This window comes from Nyctereutes procyonoides, unplaced genomic scaffold (assembly GCF_905146905.1).
Source record: "Nyctereutes procyonoides isolate TBG_1078 unplaced genomic scaffold, NYPRO_anot_genome, whole genome shotgun sequence".
NCBI classification, from domain to species: domain Eukaryota; kingdom Metazoa; phylum Chordata; class Mammalia; order Carnivora; family Canidae; genus Nyctereutes; species Nyctereutes procyonoides.
Window position 1 is genome coordinate 39,717,807 of NW_026575136.1, and position 19,983 is coordinate 39,737,789.

Genomic DNA, 19,983 nt, shown 5'->3' on the forward strand with positions numbered 1-19,983 from the left:
AGTGTCCCCAGCTGTAAACTGTAAAGTCACTGACAGGGTTAAGTTGATGAATGCCTGTACAAAGCACATTTCTTCCAGGAGTTATTGGTGGTTGCTGATGTCACCAGAATGTCTGTAATGACTGAATGGGGAACTCATGCTGCTATGCATCGTACGTATGTTTAGTAATGTCAGGGTGAGAAAGGATGAATGGCAAATTTGCAAACCTGGGCATATTTAGGGAGAGATGTGTAGGAAGTATTTGGAAAACCTTTTTCAAAAGGACTTAAAAAGAAGTTTCTAGATCTAAGATGCATCCATCTCCCATCTAATACAACTATAATTTCATTATTTGAAATGACCTACACATGCTTGGGTTTGAGTCCATTTTCTCTCTGCAAAATGGGGATAATGCTATTGGCTACGTGTGATGATTAAGTGGAAACATATGGCACAGGATAGGCTCTTGCTAAATAGCATTCCATTCTGAGGGCTGAGTTTCTGCTCATCATCAACACCGCTAACCTCTCCAACATTTAGAACACAAGTGAAAAATATTAAATGCAAAGAAAAGTTTTTATTCTTTGATATATAAAACCAAGAAAACTTTAATGTGTAATACAACATAGTTTTTTTGTTTTGTTTTATTTTAAAAAGAAAATGGCAGAAGATATGGTACAAAAATACACTGAAGCAGCTGTTCCAAGAAATTCAGAATTCCTAAAATTATGAACAACAGCATACAAGTCTGAGGAGGCTTCTTTTTTTTTTTCTTTAAAAAATTATTCACATTTACTTAATTTAAAACATGGTAAGAAATATAATGTTCCTTCTTGGTAACAGATCCAGTTACTCAACAAGATATTCAATAACCAGCAATAACTTAGTAAAAGAACATTTCATTTCTGATAGTAAGTAGCACTAGAGTTTTGATTCTATACTTATTGTAGTAAGAAAAAACCCACTTCTGACTGCTTAGATGCCAAAAAAAGATGCTCATACAGTTCACTGGAGCCCGTAAGTTTGGGTGCATTTGGACTCTCTGCCTAGACCTCAAAGGGAGAGCATCTCTGGTCCTCCCTTTGCTTAGGAATAAAACCAACAGTGATCCCGGTATACAAATAATAACATCAAACATAGGTGCAGGAGACCACAACTACTCAGTAAAAGCTATTTCTACCCAATAAATAGTTTCCAAAAGAAAAATAATTTGCTTTTACACTTAACGAATTCAGGAAAAATGGAGATGTTGACATAGGGTTTTCCGTTTGTTAGCAGCAGGACAGTTCTGCCACCGACCAGCAGGGGTTGCTGTGCCACAGAAGAAGCACTGCCTAATCTCCCAGAAAGGCATCCTAGAAAAATATTTTTACCTGTATTTATATGAAAGCTTTGTTTGGTCAAAGTTCTCGAAGTATAAGTGTAATATTTTCTCCTCGACAGTGGACTCAAACAAAATACACTTCATGTAAAACTGGGTCAAACATGAATAAATCTTTAAAATTACTGAATATATAAAATATTTCTGGAAGATCAAAAGGAAGTGACAGTGAATTTAATGTGTTAAAAATAATTAATTTTCATGTGACTTGTAATTTAAAAACAGAGATAATAGAAACTATACAACCAAATGACTGAGCTTTCAAAGGCATATCTGGGGTTTGTGGTAGGTGGATCCATCCTTTCTGCTGACAATATTTCAAAAATTGCCCTCAATCAGTCTACAAGACTAGTTTTTATCTATATTGGCTTTTGGTCAGAGAAGTATTGCTGAGCATACAGTGCCATCCAGCAGAGGTGGCGTTTGCCCTCAGAGGCTGCAGACGAGCCGCCTCTGACCACCTGCAGGCACTGCCGGACTGTTTCACACCAGGTCTTTTTTCCAGGGATGTCTGAGGGTTCAACACCCACTGGGCTATCTGAAATAGAGCTGTAAATAATGTGAAAATTTGAGATTCATTGTTTATAGTCCTACCTGTTAAAGGTTTGGTATGTATTGTTAGAAACCAGTCTCTGCAAGTCAGCCGGTGCGCAGTAAAAAAACAGTGCTGACCCGACAGGTTGTTTTTGCACAAGTCACGTTAAAAACACAAATTTGACTATATTTAAAAAGTAATTTTAAAGCTTCATTTATAAAAGTATTTTTAAAAATTTCTAAATGAAATCTTTTCTGCACGCAGTCAGATCCTTTCTGCCATTTCGGGAAAGTGCTGGCACCTACCTCGGCAGGACGCAGACTGCAAATGAGTGCGTGTGATGTTCTACGCAAAAATTCTGTAAAAATAGCATTTGTATCTTCCATCGGCAGGTTTGAATAAAGCAAGCCTGGGGTGTGGGCCAGGAGGCGGGATGGACGAAGAGCCCGGGGGCTGTCTGCCGGGCGGCCCCGGGCCTACAGCGTGACCGCGGGGCCGTGCTCCTCCACCGCCCCTGGGGGCAGCGGCAGGGCCAGGCTGTGGCGCGGGTCTGCGCGCAGTGAGCTGAGCAGCCGGTGCGCCGGGCCCTCCCTGCCCAGCCCGGGGCCTGCGCCGTTGACCCGCGCCTGGCTGCCCGGCGGGGGCGGCGGGGGCGGCGGGGGCAGCCTGGGCACCGGCCGCGGCCCCAGCACGCCCTCCAGCACCACGTCGGGCTCGTCGTCGCTGTCCACGTCGTCGGGCTGCAGGCGCAGCAGCGCGGGGGCTGCGGGCAGGCTGTGGCGGCTGGCCCCGCTGTCCGAGGAGCGGCCCGAGCCGCCTGCCACGCGGCCGCCGCGCACCACGTTGTTCCTCTGGTTGGCCGGCTTGACCGTGACGATGAGGTTGTGGCTGTTGGCGATCATCATGTCCGTGACCTGGTCCAGCGTCTTCCCCGCCACCTCGATGCCATTCACCTCCAGGACCTCGTCATCCACGGCCAGCAGCCCGGTGCTCTCGGCCAGGCCACCGGGCACCATGCGCGAGATGAAGATGCCAGGCACCTTCTCCAGGCCCTGCGGGGCCACGCGCACGCTCGTGCCATCGCGGATGTAGAAACCCAGCGGCTTCTGGCAACCGTGCCTGTACAGCCTCACGCGGCGGTGCGTCTCGGGCAAGATGTCTACGTCGATGATGGAGGACACCGGGCGGAAGTCGTGCGGCAGGCCGATGTGCAGGTGCGGCCGCCGGCGGGGGCCGTCCTCACGCAGGGCCAGTGCCTTCCTCCGGCGGGACAGCGAGCCGGCCCCGAAGCTGCCATGCTCGGCCTCCTCTGAAACAGCAGAGGGGACGATCAGGGTGGGGCACAGTAGTGGAGGGTGGGGGCCCTGGGCCCGCCACTCTGCTGCCCACCTGTTGGCTGGGCCCCGGGCTGCCAAACTCCCAGGCACTGAGCACCACAGTTACCTCTGGCTTCCGTGGACTCCCAGGACTCTCACCCACATGCCTAGCAGGTCTCAGCCTCCAGGATGCTATGGAGAGACTTCCTGAGTTGTTTCACTGAGTCCGCAGTGATCCTGCATCACTTGAGCTGGCCCAAGAGTTCAAGTCCGATCCCTAAAGTTAGCTCTCTGCAACTCTCCAGAACCACCCACAGGCAGTCGACAAAATGAATGAAAGGTGGAGAGGAAGAAACAAGAAACTGCAATAGATGGAAAGTTTAAATGCCTGATTGGACTTTGGGACGAGGGCAGCTCAGGGAGCACCAGGACTCTCCCCCACCCCAGCGACCACTGCAGGGGCAGAATCTGGCTGACAGGACTATTTTGGGATAGTGGAGTCTGCTGAAGGCTTGCAACTGTCCAGCAGAAGGAGCCAGTTCTGGTCTATTCTAGCTTGGAGCACAGGGGCAGCTACTCAGCCCTGCGGCAGGCAGCTGTGCATGTGTTTCAGGAGCCGCCTGCTGACGCCTGCTGATGCTCTTCCAAGAGCAGAGTCTCTGCTCTGACCACACAGGTGCAGATACAGAGGCTGCGGCCACTGCTGTCGCCCCTCTGGCTCCAGCTCGCGTGACTGCAATGGCACTGAGAGGGCGGGTGCCCCCTGATGCCCCTGTGGTTTCTCACTTTTCCCCTTTGGGAGCCATACATTAGGACATTCAGAAACAGCTGCACACGTGGGAAATTAGGACGGATGGTGCCTGCCCAAGGGAAGGCTCAGAGAAGACCCCAGAAGACACTGGGTTTGCACCTTGGGCTGATCCTCGGGACAGAGACAGCCTGCCACCATCCAAAGAATGATGACAACAAAATAGCAAAGCCTGGGAAAGGGGGGTGGGGAAGGGGAGTATGATTTCCAGAGTCACCACATCAGGAGATTCAAATGTGCCGTGTTCAGCCAAAAAATCACAAGGCACAGGGAGTTTGGCCCATTGAGAGGAAAAAGGGAATTCTACAGAATCTGTCCCTAAAAAAGACCTGATGTCAGATCTACTGGTCAGATGTTAACATGAATGCCCTGAGACCGTGGGGCTGAGAGTAGAGGAGTCTGAGCTCACCTCCTCCCACGGACACACAAGGCATCCACCACACAGAAGGCAACTCAGCCCAAGAACCTGAGGCTAGCAGGACAACTCTTCCACAGCCAAGGACAGAAAGAAAAAGCCACACCAAGAAGGGCAGGAGGGGCAAAGACTGAGTCAGGAAACAAATTCCTGGCACATGACCCACATGTGGGACGGCTATCACAGTTGCAGAGGTCCTCCCTGAGGACTGATGGCATCAAGCCCCCAGGGTGACCCTGTAGGAGGAAGACGAGCCCTCCTGATGTCTAGCTTTGAAAATCAGCAAGGCTCAACCCCGGGAGCTTTGAAAACCAGTGGAGCCTAACTCCAGGAGAGCAGGGCTGCTTTTGGAAGGCTAGTGTACTGTATCACTTGGCTTCAGAGCCAGTACAGAGGCAGCAGTCTGAGAAGTGCCTGGAGTGTATGTAAGGGAGACTTACTGACAGATTTTAGGGCATGTGTTGCAGGGGCAGGAATCTGCAGGTGCTTTCTTTGGGAATGGAAGTGCTGATGGACACTACTGTTCTTGCCCTCTTTCAGCCTAGCTGGCCAGGCACCACTACTGGCACTCTCCATCTAACCTGCTGGTCCTGCTTGCCTGGCCTTGGCAGGCACTCCTCCACCTGCCACACCCAGGGGGTAGCCCCAGCTGGGACGGACACTGCTGCACAGGGACTCCTGGCCCCAGGATGGGGGACAGCTCCCCCTACCAACATACTCCCAGCAGCCCACCCAGGGGACAACCCTGAAGCACATGCTTCTGGTGACCAGAGGGGACTATGGCCCCAAAAGACATCTTTTGTGTGAGTCTATCACTTCAAGACCAGGAGACATAGCTGATGGATCTAATACATAGAAATAAACACAGAATCAGACAAAACCTCCGAAAAGGACCTAAGGAAATGAAGATAAACCACCTTCCTACTTGATAAAGAATTCAAAGTAATGGTCATAAAGATACCCACCGGACTTGAAAAAAAGAGTAGATGAACTCTGAGAACTTTAGTAATGTGAGTATTAAAAAAGTTGAATCCAATAAGTATAATGAAAATTATATCAGATAAAACAAATAGCAGATTTGAGGATGCAGAATGGATCAATCAATGATCTGGAAGACAGTCATGGAAAGCACCCATGCTGAACAACAACAAAAGGAAAAAATTAAATGATGAGACAGGTTAAGGGCTAAGTGTTTAAAATTCATGGGACAGGGGTCTTAGAGGGAGAGGAGATAGAGAAAGGGATAGAAAACCTATTTGAAGAAATAATAACTGAAAACTTCCCTAACCTGAAGAAGGAAAGGCATCTAGGTCCAGGAAGCAGAGAGATCCCCAAAAAGATGAACCCAAGGAGTTACATACCAAGACATATGATAATTAGAATGTCAATGTTAAACAGAGAATTTTAAAAGCAAGCAAGAGAAAAGCTACTAGCTACGTAAAAAGGAAAGCCTATTAGACTGTCAGTTGCTATTTCAGCAGAAACTTTGCAGGGAGGAGTAATAGGCTATAGTCAAAGTGCTAAAAGGAAAAAACCCTACAAGAAGAACACTATCCAGCACGGCTATCATTCAGTACTGAAGGAGAGATGGAGTTTCCCTGACAAACAAAAATTAAGAATTCCTAACTACTAAGCTGGCCTTATAAGAAACATTAAAGGGACTTCTATAAGTGGAAAAGAGAAGGCCATAACTAATCAGACAACAAAAAGACATTAAAGGCATTCAAATTGGCAAAGAAGTCAAACTCTCCCTCTTCGCCGATGACATGATACTCTACATAGAAAACCCAAAAGCCTCCACCCCAAGATTGCTAGAACTCATACAGCAATTTGGTAGCGTGGCAGGATACAAAATCAATGCCCAGAAATCAATGGCATTCCTATACACTAACAATGAGACTGAAGAAAGAGAAATTAAGGAGTCAATCCCATTTACAATTGCGCCCAAAAGCATAAGATACCTAGGAATAAACCTAACCAAAGAGGTAAAGGATCTATACCTTAAAAACTATAGAACACTTCTGAAAGAAATTGAGGAAGACACAAAGAGATGGAAAAATATTCCATGCTCATGGATTGGAAGAATTAATATTGTGAAGATGTCAATGTTACCCATGGCAATTTACACGTTTAATACAATCCCTATCAAAATACCATGGACTTTCTTCAGAGAGTTAGAACAAATTATTTTAAGATCTGTGTGGAATCAGAAAAGACCCCGAATAGCCAAGGGAATTTTAAAAAAGAAAACCATAGCTGGGGGCATCACAATGCCAGCTTTCAGGTTGTACTACAAAGCTGTGGTCATCAAGACAGTGTGGTACTGGCACAAAAACAGACACATAGATCAATGGAACAGAATAGAGAACCCAGAAGTGGACCCTGAACTTTATGGTCAACTAATATTCGATAAAGGAGGAAAGATGAGCCACTGGAAGAAAGACAGTCTCTTCAATAAATGGTGCTGGGAAAATTGGACATCCACATGCAGGAGAATGAAACTAGACCACTCTCTTGCACCATACACAAAGATAAACTCAAAATGGATGAAAGATCTAAATGTGAGACAAGATTCCATCAAAATCCTAGAGGAGAACACAGGCAACACCCTTTTTGAACTCGGCCACAGTAACTTCTTGCAAGATACATCCATGAAAGCAAGAGAAACAAAAGCAAAAATGAACTATTGGGACTTCATCAAGATAAGAAGCTTTTGCACAGCAAAGGATACAGTCAACAAAACTAAAAGGCAGCCTACAGAATGGGAGAAGATATTTGCAAATAACATATCAGATAAAGGGCTAGTTTCCAAAATCTATAAAGAACTTATTAAACTCAACAGCAAAGAAACAAACAATCCAATCATGAAATGGGCAAAAGACACGAAGAGAAATCTCACAGAGGAAGACATAAACATGGCCAACAAGCACATGAGAAAATGCTCTGCATCACTTGCCATCAGGGAAATACAAATCAAAACCACAATGAGATCCCACCTCACACCAGTGAGAATGGGGAAAATTAACAAGGCAGGAAACAACAAATGTTGGAGAGGATACGGAGAAAAGGGAACCCTCTTACACTGTTGGTGGGAATGTGAACTGGTGCAGCCACTCTGGAAAACTGTGTGGAGGTTCCTCAAAGAATTAAAAATAGACCTGCCCTACGACCCAGCAATTGCACTGTTAGGGATTTACCCCAAAGATTCAGATGTAATGAAACGCCGGGACACCTGCACCCCGATGTTTCTAGCAGCCATGTCCACAATAGCCAAACTGTGGAAGGAGCCTTGGTGCCCATCGAAAGATGAATGGATAAAGAAGATGTGGTTTATGTATACAATGGAATATTACTCAGCCACTAGAAATGACAAATACCCACCATTTGCTTCAACGTGGATGGAACTGGAGGGTATTATGCTGAGTGAAGTAAGTCAATCGGAGAAGGACAAACAGTGTATGTTCTCATTCATTTGGGGAATATGAATAATAGTGAAGGGGAATATAAGGGAAGGGAGAAGAAATGTGTGGGAAATATCAGAAAGGGAGACAGAACATAAAGACTTCTAACTCTGGGAAATGAACTAGGGGTGGTGGAAGGGGAGGAGGGCGGGGGGTGGGGGTGAATGGGTGACGGGCACGGAGGGGGACACTTGATGGGATGAGCACTGGGTGTTATTCTGTATGTTGGTAAATTGAACACCAATAAAAATTAATATATTAAAAAAAAAAGAAAAAAAAAGAAAAAAAAAAGAAGGCCATAACTAGAAGTACAAAAATTATGAAAGGGAAAAATTTCACAGATAAAAAGCAAAAACATAGTAAATATAGTATATTAATGAGTTACAAAACTAGTATGAATATTAACAAGCAAAGGTGGTAAAATAAATTATATCTATAAAACTTAGGGATACACAAAATAAAGTGAAATACATCATATCCATAAATTATTTTTTAGAGTGCTTTTGACTTAATATAGATTGCTGTATATATGCTATACATATATCATGAATCTCATCATAACCACAAGCCAAAAACCAATAAATAGATACACAAAAAATAGAGAGGAATCCAAGTATAACACTGAAGAAAGTCATCAAATCACAAGGGAAGAGAACAAGAGAAGAAGAGAGGAACAGAATTATATCAGAAAACAGTGAACAAAATGGCAATAATTACATAACCTATTGATAATTTAATGCTCCAATCAAAAGACATGGGGTAAATGGATTAATAAACAAGATCCATCTATATATTGTCTGTAAGAGACTCACCTTAGATCTAAAGACACACACAGATAAAAAGAGAAGGGATGGAAAAAGATATTCCATGCTAATGAAGCAAAAAAAAAAAAAGCAACTGGGATAGCAATACTTATATTGAACAGACTAGACTTTGAAATAAAGACTATAACGAGGGATCCCTGGGTGGCGCAGCGGTTTGGCGCCTGCCTTTGGCCCAGGGCGCGATCCTGGAGATCCGGGATCGAATCCCACGTCGGGCTCCCGGTGCATGGAGCCTGCTTCTCCCTCTGCCTGTGTCTCTGCCTCTCTCTGTCTCTCTCTGTGACTATCATAAAAAAAAAAAAGACTATAACGAGACAAAGAAGGGCATCGCATAATGATAAAAGGACCAGTCCAACAAGAGGATATAACAATCACAAACATGCATGCAACCTGAAGCAACTAAATACATAAAGCAACTACCAACATTCTAAAGGGATAAACTAATAATAGTAGGAGACTTTAGCACTTCACTTGCATCAATGGATAGATATTCCAGACAGAAAATCAATAAAGAAACAGTGGCTGTAAATGACACATTAGACCAGATGGACCTAACAGATATATGTAGAACATTCCATCCCAAAGCAAAAGAATATACATTCTTATCAACCACATGTGGTGCATGCTCCAGGACAGATCATATTTGGTCACAAAACAAGTCTCAGTAAATTTAAGAAAATTGAAATCATATCAAGCACCTTTTGTGACCACAATGGTATTACTAGAAATCAAATGCAAGAAAATGGAAGAAGCCACACACATGTCAAGGCTAAGTAACATGCTACAAAGGATCAACAAAGAAATCAAACGAAAGAAAAGTTCCTGGAGACAAATGAAAATGGAAACACAGTAATTGAAATTCTTTAGGATACAGCACAAGCAGTTCTAAGAGGGAAGTTTATAGATACGCCTACCTCAAGAAACAAGAAAAGTCTCAGACAATCTAACCTTACACCTAAAAAAGACTATTAAAAAACCTAAAGCCCAAAGTTAGCAAAGGAAGTAATAAAAGATCAGGGTGAAAATAAATGAAGTAGAGACCAAAAAGATAATAGAAAAGATCAATGAGGGGGTCCCTGGGTGCCTCAGCGGTTTAGCGCCTGCCTTCGACCCAGGGCATGATCCTCGAGTTCCAGGATCGAGTCCCACATCGGGCCCCCTGCATGGAGCCTGCTTCTTCCTCTGCCTGTGTCTCTGCCTCTCTCTCTCTCTCTCTCTCTCTCTCTCTCTCTGTGTGTGTGTGTGACTATCATAAATAAATAAAAAAATAAAATAAAATAAAGAAATAATGCCTGAAAACTTCCCAAATTTGATGAAATGCATGAATATAAACATCCAACAAACTCAGCCAACTCTAAGATGAACTCAGATCCACACCTAGACAATTACAATCAAACTTTACAAAGACTCTTGAAAGCAGCGAGAGGGGAGTCACCATATATGAGGAGCCTCATCAGATGATCATTAATCTCTCATTAACATTTCTCATCAGAAACTGGTGGCCTGGAGGCAGTGGGCTAATATACTCAAAGAACTAAAAGGGAAAACCTGTCAACCAAGAATCATGTATCCAGCACACTGTTTTTGCAAAGTGAAGGAGAAATTCACACATTCCCAGATAAATGAAAGCTGAGAGAGTCTGTATCACTAGACCTGTTGGGCAAGAAATGCTCAAGGGAGTCCTGCAGGTGAAATGAAAGGCAACTAGACAGTAACTTGAAGCCATGTGAGAAAATCAAGGTAAGTCCATGGGCTATTACAAAAGCTATTATTGTAACAACAGCCTGTAGCTGCTGTTACCACATGGTTTAGACTAATATATTTAAAGGATAAACATTATTTGTCTAAAAGCTGGTATTATTGTAACTTTGGTTTGTAATTTCAAATCTTGTTTTTTACATAACATAAAAGACTAATACATTTACAAGAATTATCAGTTTATGTTTCTGGTCACGCAATGTATAAAAATGTAACTGACAACAACTACAAGAGATGGGGGTTGTAGAACTGTTATGCTTTGTTACTTAAATTCTGTTGCTATAAGTTAAGTTTAGAATGTTATATCCATAAGAAGTTCGATGTAATCTCCATGGTAACCACCAAGAAAACAGCTACAGAATAGACACAAAGGAACTTAAGAAGTGATTTAAGTATTTCACTACAAAAAATTTAACTGAAAAGAGAGGAATACAGGCAATGAGGGAGGAAAGAGCTATCGGGTGTATAGAAAACAAACAGCACAAGGACAGAAGTAAGTCCCTTCTTACCAGCACTTTATATGTAAATGAATTAAGCTCTTAAATCAAAGAACGGATTGGGATAATAATAAAAACACATGATCCAACAATATGCTGTCAACAAGAGACTCACTTTTGACCCAATGACACAAACAGAAAGTGAACAAATGGAAAAAGAGGTTCCATGAAAATAGTAACCTTTGGAATGGCTCTACTAATGTCAGACAAAAAGACTCCAAATAAAAAAGTTACTCAAGACAAAGGACATTATATACTAATAAAGGGCTCAGTGGAGCAAGATAATAATAATTACAAACATTTACACACCTAGCGACAGACCATCAAAATATATGAGGCAAATCCCAACAGAACTGAAGGCAGAAACAGTTACAGAGTAACAACTGGAGACTTCAGTGCTCCTCTCATAATAATGGATACAAAAACCAGATGAGAGAAGTAGGCAAATAGAGGACTTAATGCAATAAGCCAAGTGGATTTAATACATACATGTAGAACCCTCCACCCAGCAAGAAGAGCATACTCGATTTTCTCAAGTGCACATGTGACACTTTCCAAAACAGACCAAATGTCAGGCTACAGATTAAGCCTCAATAGATGTTAAAAGATATCTTGTATGCATGGTGTCTTCTCTGACCACAACATGACAAAGTAAAAATCAGTAACAGAGAACTGGAAAATTCACAGAAATGTGAAAACTAAACACCACTTTATAACAACGAATGGATCAAAGAAGAAATCACAGGGAAGTTAGATAAAAACTTAGATATGAATGAAAACAAAACACAACATACCAAAACTTATGGGATGCAGCAAGAGCAGTGCTAAGAAGGAAATTTATAGCTATAAATGCTTGCATGAAAACCAAGAAACATCTCACATTAGCAACCCAACTTTACAACTTAAGGAGCTAGAAGAATAAGAACAAACTAAGTTCAAAGCTACCAGAAGAAAGAGAATAATAGAGATTAGAGCAGAGATATACAAAGTACAGAACAGAAAAACAATAGAGGAAATCAGTGAAACAAAAAAATTGGTTCTTCAAAAAGATCAACAATATTGATAAACCTTTAACTAAATGGACTAAGGAAAAAGACTCAAATTACTAAAATCAGAAATAAAAGTGGGGACATTACTACCATTTCTATAGAAATAAAATGGATTTTAAGAAAGTACTATGTGTAATTGCATGCCAATAAATTGGATAGTCTACGTGAAATGGACAAATTTCTAGAAACACAAAACCTACCAAGACCAAATCATGAAGAAATAAAAAAACCTGAATAGATCTATAACTAGTAAGGTGATTGAATCAGTGATCAATAATCTCTCAACAAAGATAAACTCAAAATGGATGAAAGATCTAAATGTGAGACAAGATTCCATCAAAATCCTAGAGGAGAACACAGGCAACACCCTTTTTGAACTTGGCCACAGCAACTTCTTGCAAGATACATCCATGAAGGCAAGAGAAACAAAAGCAAAAATGAACTATTGGGACTTCAAGATAAGAAGCTTTTGCAAAGCAAAGGATACAGTCAACAAAACTCAAAGACAACCTACAGAATGGGAGATGATATTTGCAAATAACCTATCAGATAAAGGGCTAGTTTCCAAGATCTATAAAGAACTTATCAAAGTCAACACCCAGGAAACAAACAATCCAATCATGAAATGGGCAAAAGACATGAAGAGAAATCTCACAGAGGAAGACATAGACATGGCCAACAAGCACATGAGAAAATGCTCCGCATCACTTGCCATCAGGGAAATACAAATCAAAACCACCATGAGATACCACCTCACACCAGTGAGAATGGGGAAAATTAACAAGGCAGGAAACAACAAATGTTGGAGAGGATGTGGAGAAAGGGGAACCCTCTTGCACTGGTGGTGGGAATGTGAACTGGTGCAGCCACTCTGGAAAACTGTGTGGAGGTTCCTCAAAGAGTTAAAAATAGACCTGCCCTACGACCCAGCAATTGCACTGCTGGGGATTTACCCCAAAGATACAGATGCAGTGACACGCCGAGACACCTGCACCCCGATGTTTCTAGCAGCAATGTCCACAATAGCCAAACTGTGGAAGGAGCCTCGGTGCCCATCGAAAGATGAATGGATAAAGAAGATGTGGTTTATGTATACAATGGAATATTCCTCAGCCACTAGAAATGACAAATACCCACCATTTGCTTCGACGTGGATGGAACTGGAGGGTATTATGCTGAGTGAAGTAAGTCAGTCGGAGAAGGACAAACATATGTTCTCATTTATTTGGGGAATATAAAAAATAGTGAAAGGGAATAAAGGGAAAAGGAGAAAAAATGAGTGGGAAATATCAGAAAGGGAGACAGAACATGAGAAACTCCTAACTTTGGGAAACAAACAAGGGGTGGTAGGGAGGTGGGCGGGGGGTGGGGGTGACCGGGTGACGGGCACTGAGGGGGGCACTTGATGGGATGAGCACTGGGTGTTATTCTATATGGCAAATTGAACACCAATAAAAAACAAATTAAAATAAATAAAATCTTTTGTATTTCCTTGGGGGGGAAAAAGTACAGTCCTGGACCTGACCGTTTCGCTGGTTAATTTTTTAAAATTTTTTTATAAATTTATTTTAAATAAAAAAGCTTTTGCATCAGTTGAGATGGTCATTGACTTATTCGCTGGTTAATTCTGCCAAACATCTAAAAAAGAAATAATACCAATCCTTCTCAAACTTCTCAAAAAATTCAGAAAAGAGAGAATATCTCCTAATTAATTCTAAGGCCAGCATCACCCTGATACCAAAGCCCGACAAAGACACAGACCAATATTCCTTATGATCACTGATGCAAAAGTACTCAACAAAATATTTGCAAACAGAATTTAGGAGGTATTTTAAGAAGATTATACACCATGACCAAGTGGATTTCCCCCTGGAAACTGTGAGGACAGTTCAACTGAACTGTGAGGACAGTTCAACACGCAAAAGTCAACATGATTTACCACATCAACATAATGAAGGGAAAAACACATGACCATCTCAACTGATGCGAAAGCTTTTTTATTTAAAATAAATTTATAAAAAATGCAAAAAAGCTTATGACAAAATACAACACCCTTTCATTAGAAAAATATTCAACAAAACTGGAATAGAAGGAAACTATCTCTGCATAAAAATTTACATATGAAAAATTCATAGCAAATAGAATACTCAATGGTGGGGAAAAAAGCTTTTCCTCTAAGAGCAGGAAGACAATATTGACTCCTTCTCCGACTTCTATTCAAAATAGCACTAGAATTTCTAGCCAGAGCAAATGGCAAGAAAAAGCTACAAGATGAATCCAAATTGGAAACGAAAAAAATAAAATTAAGTCTGTTTGCAGATGATATGATTTTACATGTAGAAAATGCTGAAGACTCCATAAAAAAGCTATTAGAGCCAATAAATGAATTCTGCAAAGAGGCAGGGCACAAATACAGTACACAAAAAGCAGTTTTCCTACACAAGCAATGAATGATCTAAAAAGAGTATTACAAAAATAATTCCACTTAAAATATCATCAAAAAGAATAAAAGATTTAGGAATTAACTTGACCAAGGAGGTGAAGACTTGTACAATGAAAACTACAAAATGCTGCCAAAAGAAATGAAGACATAAACAAATGGAAACATACCCCATGACCATGGACTGGAAGACTTAATGTTGTTAAATGTCAGTACTACCCTAAATGCTCTCCAGATTCAGTGGAATCCTTATCAAAATCCGATGGCTTTTTTTGTAGAAATAGTACTACTCATCCTGAAATTCATACTGAGTCTTAAAAAAATCCCAACAGCCAAAATAATCCTGAAAACAAGGAACAAAGCTGGAGGACTTACACTTCCTGATTTTAAAACTAACCCCAAAGCTCTATTAGTCAAACACAGTACAGCACCGGGATAAAGGCAGAGCCACCCCTGGGGCAGATGGAGAGCCCGTGGGCAAGCCCCCATGGATGTGGTGTGTGGGGTAAAAAGCGTCTTTTCAACAAATGGTGCTAGGAAAACTGGACATCCACAGAAGAAGAATGAAGTTGGACGCCGACTTAATGCCACACACGACAATTAACTCTAAATGGATCAGAAACTTAAATGTAGGACCTAAAACTATAAAACTTAGGAGAAGATACAGGAGAAAAGCCTCAGGACACTGGATTTAGCAATGATTTCTTGGATGTGACACCAAAGGCAGAGGCGACAAGAATAAAAAGACAAACTGAACTCTGAAAATTTTAAAAATGTGCATCACAAATGTGATCAAGAGTGAAAAGGTAATGGGCTGAATGGGAGACAACGTTTGCAATTCGCATATTTGATCAGGATCTATATCCAGAATACAGAAAATGCCCCAAACTCAATAACAGGATCCCAATTCAGAAATGGGCAGTTTGCAATATATGCAAATATCAAATAACTCCTGTAAACCCGGTATACACATATTATACACTAACTGTATACCTGAACTAATATAATGTATGTCCACCATTTCTCAATTGAAAACACAGTTATGGTTATGGCAAAACAATAACATAAAAAGGCAAAAGAGGGATGCCTGGGTGGCTAAGTGGTTGGGCACCTGCCTTCCGTTCAGGTTGTGATCACGGGATCTGGGATCTAGTCCCACACTGGGCTCCCTGCGAGGAGCCTGCTTCTCCCTCTGCCCGTGTCTCTGCCTCTCTCTGTCAGTCTGTGTCTCTCATGAATAAATAAATAATAAAAAATCTTTAAAAAAAGGCAAAAGATTTAGAAACATCTTGTCCAAACAAGATACACAAATCACCACGAAACATTCAAAGATGCTCAACATCATCACTGGTAATTAGGGAAATGTCCACAGCATCCTTATTCCTAATCGCCAAAAACTAGAAGCAACCCCAAATGTGGTTGTAACCACACAATGGAATGTTATTCTGCCTCTAAAAGGAGGGTGCTCCTGATGCCTGCTATGACGTGAGTGACCCTGAAGGACACTGTGCTCAGTGAGATGAGCCAGAAAGACAAGCACCGCAGGTCCCATGAATACGAAGTACTCAGAGGAGTCACAGTCCCATGGATGGAAGGCGGGGGGGGGGGGGGTGACACCAGGGCAGGGGTTCATGTTTCAAGGGGACAGAGTTTTGCAAGATGGAAAGAACTGATGGGGTGGCAGTGAGGGTGGCACGAGTATGTTTAATTCTACTGAATCCTATACTAAAAAGTCACTAAGATGATCAATGTTATGGGCATTTTATCTCAATACAAAAACCTTAACAATCCAAAACATTCTCCTGGGTGACAGCATTCCATGTCCCCTTCTGAGGAAGTATTCCAGCCTGGTCACCTTGCGTCATGTGGGTGGGCTCAGGGAGGGGGCAGCCCGTGACCACCACCTCCTTTGTCTTCAGCAGTATGGATTTTCAGAACTTATGCCACCTGACCAGGGAAATATGTATATTGTGTACATGTGAGCAAACAATCTGTGCGGGGAACGGGAAGCCCTGGGGCCACTGAGAGCGGGGTGCACTGCAGCTTCCTGGAGTACTTACAGGAAGTCCAGGGCGGGGTGCTCTCTGACGGGGCCACATTCATGCCTGTGTGTCCCCACCACTCCTGCAGAAGAGGGCTCCAGGCCCCAGGAGCTTGCACGGGGACAGGACACTGGCCTCCAGGGTCCCTCCACTTACCCCACTGCCTCTGTTCTCTGTAGGTCCTGTCTCTCACCCACAGGTCACTCATTCTTTTTCTAGGTTAGCAGACATAAGCACCCAAGAACCAAAGTGCGAGCTAGCAGTGCAACCTAACTGAAGACTCGGGAGGGAAAGTGAATCACTCTTACTTAGTTTTGGTTAGTAAGTGACAGGGCAACAAAGGGGTGGAGCAGAAAACAGTTGCTCCTCCTGATAGTCACTCAGATGTTGGTGGTGGCCAAGGAAGCGTCCTGCCCACATGCCCAGCTCAGACCCTCCTGGGCATCGGGGGCTGCAGGTGTCATGAGACCCCAGGAGCCACCTGGAGCACCCACCTGCTTGTGCAGGATGGAACAAACACCAAGTGAACTCATGAACCAACCAGGGCGACTGTAAAGCAAAATTTTTAAAAATCAAAAGAACAGGAAGGAACCAGGCAGGTGACACTGGGATGCCCTGAAGAAAGCATTTCCTCATGTCGGAAACACATCTTGTTTCATGTCATTTCTGCCTTGTGGCTGCACAGGAAAAATACTCTGGGACCCAATGGACGTGGCTCCCGGCACAGCTGGGGGGGGGGGTCCCACAGCTGTGTCCATGTTTGGCCCCCGACCCAGGGCATCTGCTGCACCTGACAGCCTGCCCTGTCTGCCTGGGCCCAAGTCTGCTGCTCCCCTGACATCCCCTCACCCCTCCCCACGCAGTGGGCAGAACCCTCACGGGCACCCACGAAACCATCTGCATGTCAACCCCGGCCTTTCCTCGTTTACCTGGATGCGAAACAAAAGATGGACCGATTGGAAGGAAATCAGCCAAGAAGCCTGAGCAGAACAGCTGGGTGGGAGAAAGAGGGAGGAGCAGAGGGGTCCACAGCACCTGTGGGAGCCACCACAGAGCACCCATCAGTGCCTATCAAACAATTTCTCCCCGTTTCATCCCCCGGAAATGTGTAGCTCAGTCTCTAGGATGGGCTGCAGGCACAGAACCACGAAGGGAGAGGACCGGGTCCTCAGGGCCAGGACCAGGGCTGGGCGCCAGCCTGCAATGTAATGGCCAAGTCCATCGGTTGGTCGATTGCACCACTGAGTTACTGTCATTTCTTATCCACATCAACGTAGCAAGGGCCTCGCTTTTTTTAGAAAACATGATTTTAAAATTGCATTTGTAATATATGAGTGTGTCCTGCTCTTGTCCACAGCTGTGATCCCTGATGGCTGGGGTACCTGTCACACACGCACACGTGCGCTATCTGCGCCTCTGTCATTTTACAGGAATGGATCTTGCTCTGCACTCCGCCCAGCAGCTGCTTGTGCCCCTTCATCTGTGGAAGGGTTTTGGCTGCTGCTGATGGCCCACACTGGCCTCTGGGAACCTTATGTGCTCAGCCCTTGCTCATTGACCCCCAGTGTCGGGAGTCCCTGACCTGAAGAAACCAGGAAAGCAGACAGCGAGACGTGACTCCAGATAACGCTGTCCGGGAGGAGCCTCAACAGGACCCCACACTGGACCTCACAGGACCAGCAAAGGCTGGCACATCCTCCAGGGAGGCAGGTGGAGAGGTGAGCACGCAGCTGGGAGGACGGTGGTCCGAAGCTGTTGCCGGGATGTGGCTCAGGGCCTGGGACAGAGTGGGCTCCCCCAGACTAAAAACTGAGCCTCAGCAGAGGCACTTGCCTCCATGACCAGCTCGCCCTCCCAAGCAGGCTGACCCTGGGTGGAACCCACATCAGAAATGGCAGCTCCTGTGGCCAGGGAACTTGGAGATGTGTCCATGGATAACATGGGAACAGCTCCCTAAAGGACAGCAGTCCTCACAAGCTCCTCCAGCAGCTGAGCACCGCATGTGGCCACCAGCCCACCCACAGCCCTTCCTGCGGGTGGGGCCGTGCCTGAGGCTCGTGTTCCGGGAGCTGCAGCAGGCCACGCACTGCTCAGGAGCTCAGAGCTCCAGAGGCCAAGCCCTAGAGCAGACGCTGGGTGGCCTGAGGTTGGTGGGAGACGAGGCTAGCCCTGGACCAGGAAAGACAACCGCCAGGCACCTCCGTGTGCGAAGGATTCAAGCACGAACTCAGGGATAGTGGGGGGCGGCAGGGGCTGAGCCAAGATGACCGAGGTGCTGCCTGAGGCCCTGTCCACACCCCTGTCTCCCAGATCCAATCTGGGGCTGCACCAGCACCCGTCCCCTCCTAAAGCTGGCTCATCCAAGCCCCAGTTCACCTGACTCCCTCGGGCACGTTCCCTCCGGCAAGCCTGGGTGTGGCTTGCTCAGTCCCTGTGGCACCAGGGTTGGGCCCACCGGCAGTGGGCACTCTGCATGTGATGCACAGCTGACTCAACTGGGGCTCCGGGGACACCTCACCTGTGCACCCAGCACCAGCCTGCAAGTTGGGGCACGGAGGACATGGTAAAACGGGGCTCCCCACCTAGGCAGACAAGGCCTCCAAACAGCAAAAGACACGTGTGGCCCTCTGCTCCCAGAAGTGGGTGTGTATCTCTACATGTGACACCACGTGAGGACACGCCGTGGGGCAAGGCGCACATGGGGCCCGAGCCCCGGCTGCTCTGTTTATACCGCAACTGCCACAGATGAAAGCCAAGACCCTGCTCTCCAGAGGCCAGAGGGGGCAGCGTGGAAAGACACATTCAGACCCTGGTGCCCTACCCCATCCACCACCACAGGAGACAGCAGACGCCGAGAGAGGAGCCCAGTCGGGTCAGTGGAGGCCACGAGGGGGCCTGGGTGTCTACCCCGTGCCCGGGGCAGGGGGCGCAGTAGACAGTCCCAGGGATCAGCCGGGCTCCCCCTTCTGGCTGGGTGTCTTCAGCCCCACCTGGGCATGGATATAATGGCACAGGCAGAATCCAAATAAAAGGTGAGACCACATGCACGTTAGTCACCTGCAAGCAGGAGGGGCTGCTATCCTGCAACTGCCTGGCTGCGTGCAGCACACAGAGGAGAACCAACAAGCTGGCAAACCCTGCAGGAGCTGAAAGGGGAGTCCAGAACCTTCTGTCTGTGGCTGACGTCACACGTCCACAACATGCCATCAACCACCGGCCCGGCAGGCGTTTCCAGAGCAGCCAACCAAGGCGGAGCACACACTGCTTTCACCCGCCTAGGGGACAGCCATGAGGACAGACCGACTCCCAGCCACTTCATGCTTCAACACATGCTGAAAGGTGGAAACCGCCATGTGTTTGCTGACCATGTTTCTGATTCATGAGCTCACCCCAGATATAAGTAAGAGAGACCACAGGAAAATCTCTGAACACTCAGAAAATAACACCCTTCTGCATGATCTCCAAGGGAAAAAACCAA

At 45.0% G+C, this 19,983-nt stretch overlaps 1 protein-coding gene across 1 annotated transcript in view; it reads right to left on the minus strand.

Annotated features, from left to right (window-relative positions):
- Window positions 1-536: 536 nt before the first annotated feature.
- Window positions 537-19,983, minus strand: part of PARD6G (par-6 family cell polarity regulator gamma) — an 80,473-nt gene continuing 61,026 nt past the window's right edge. The window contains exon 3 of the mRNA XM_055302912.1: window positions 537-3,204. Coding sequence (XP_055158887.1) covers window positions 2,372-3,204 — 833 coding nt within the window. The 3' untranslated portion in view covers window positions 537-2,371. The remainder of the gene's footprint in view (window positions 3,205-19,983) is intronic.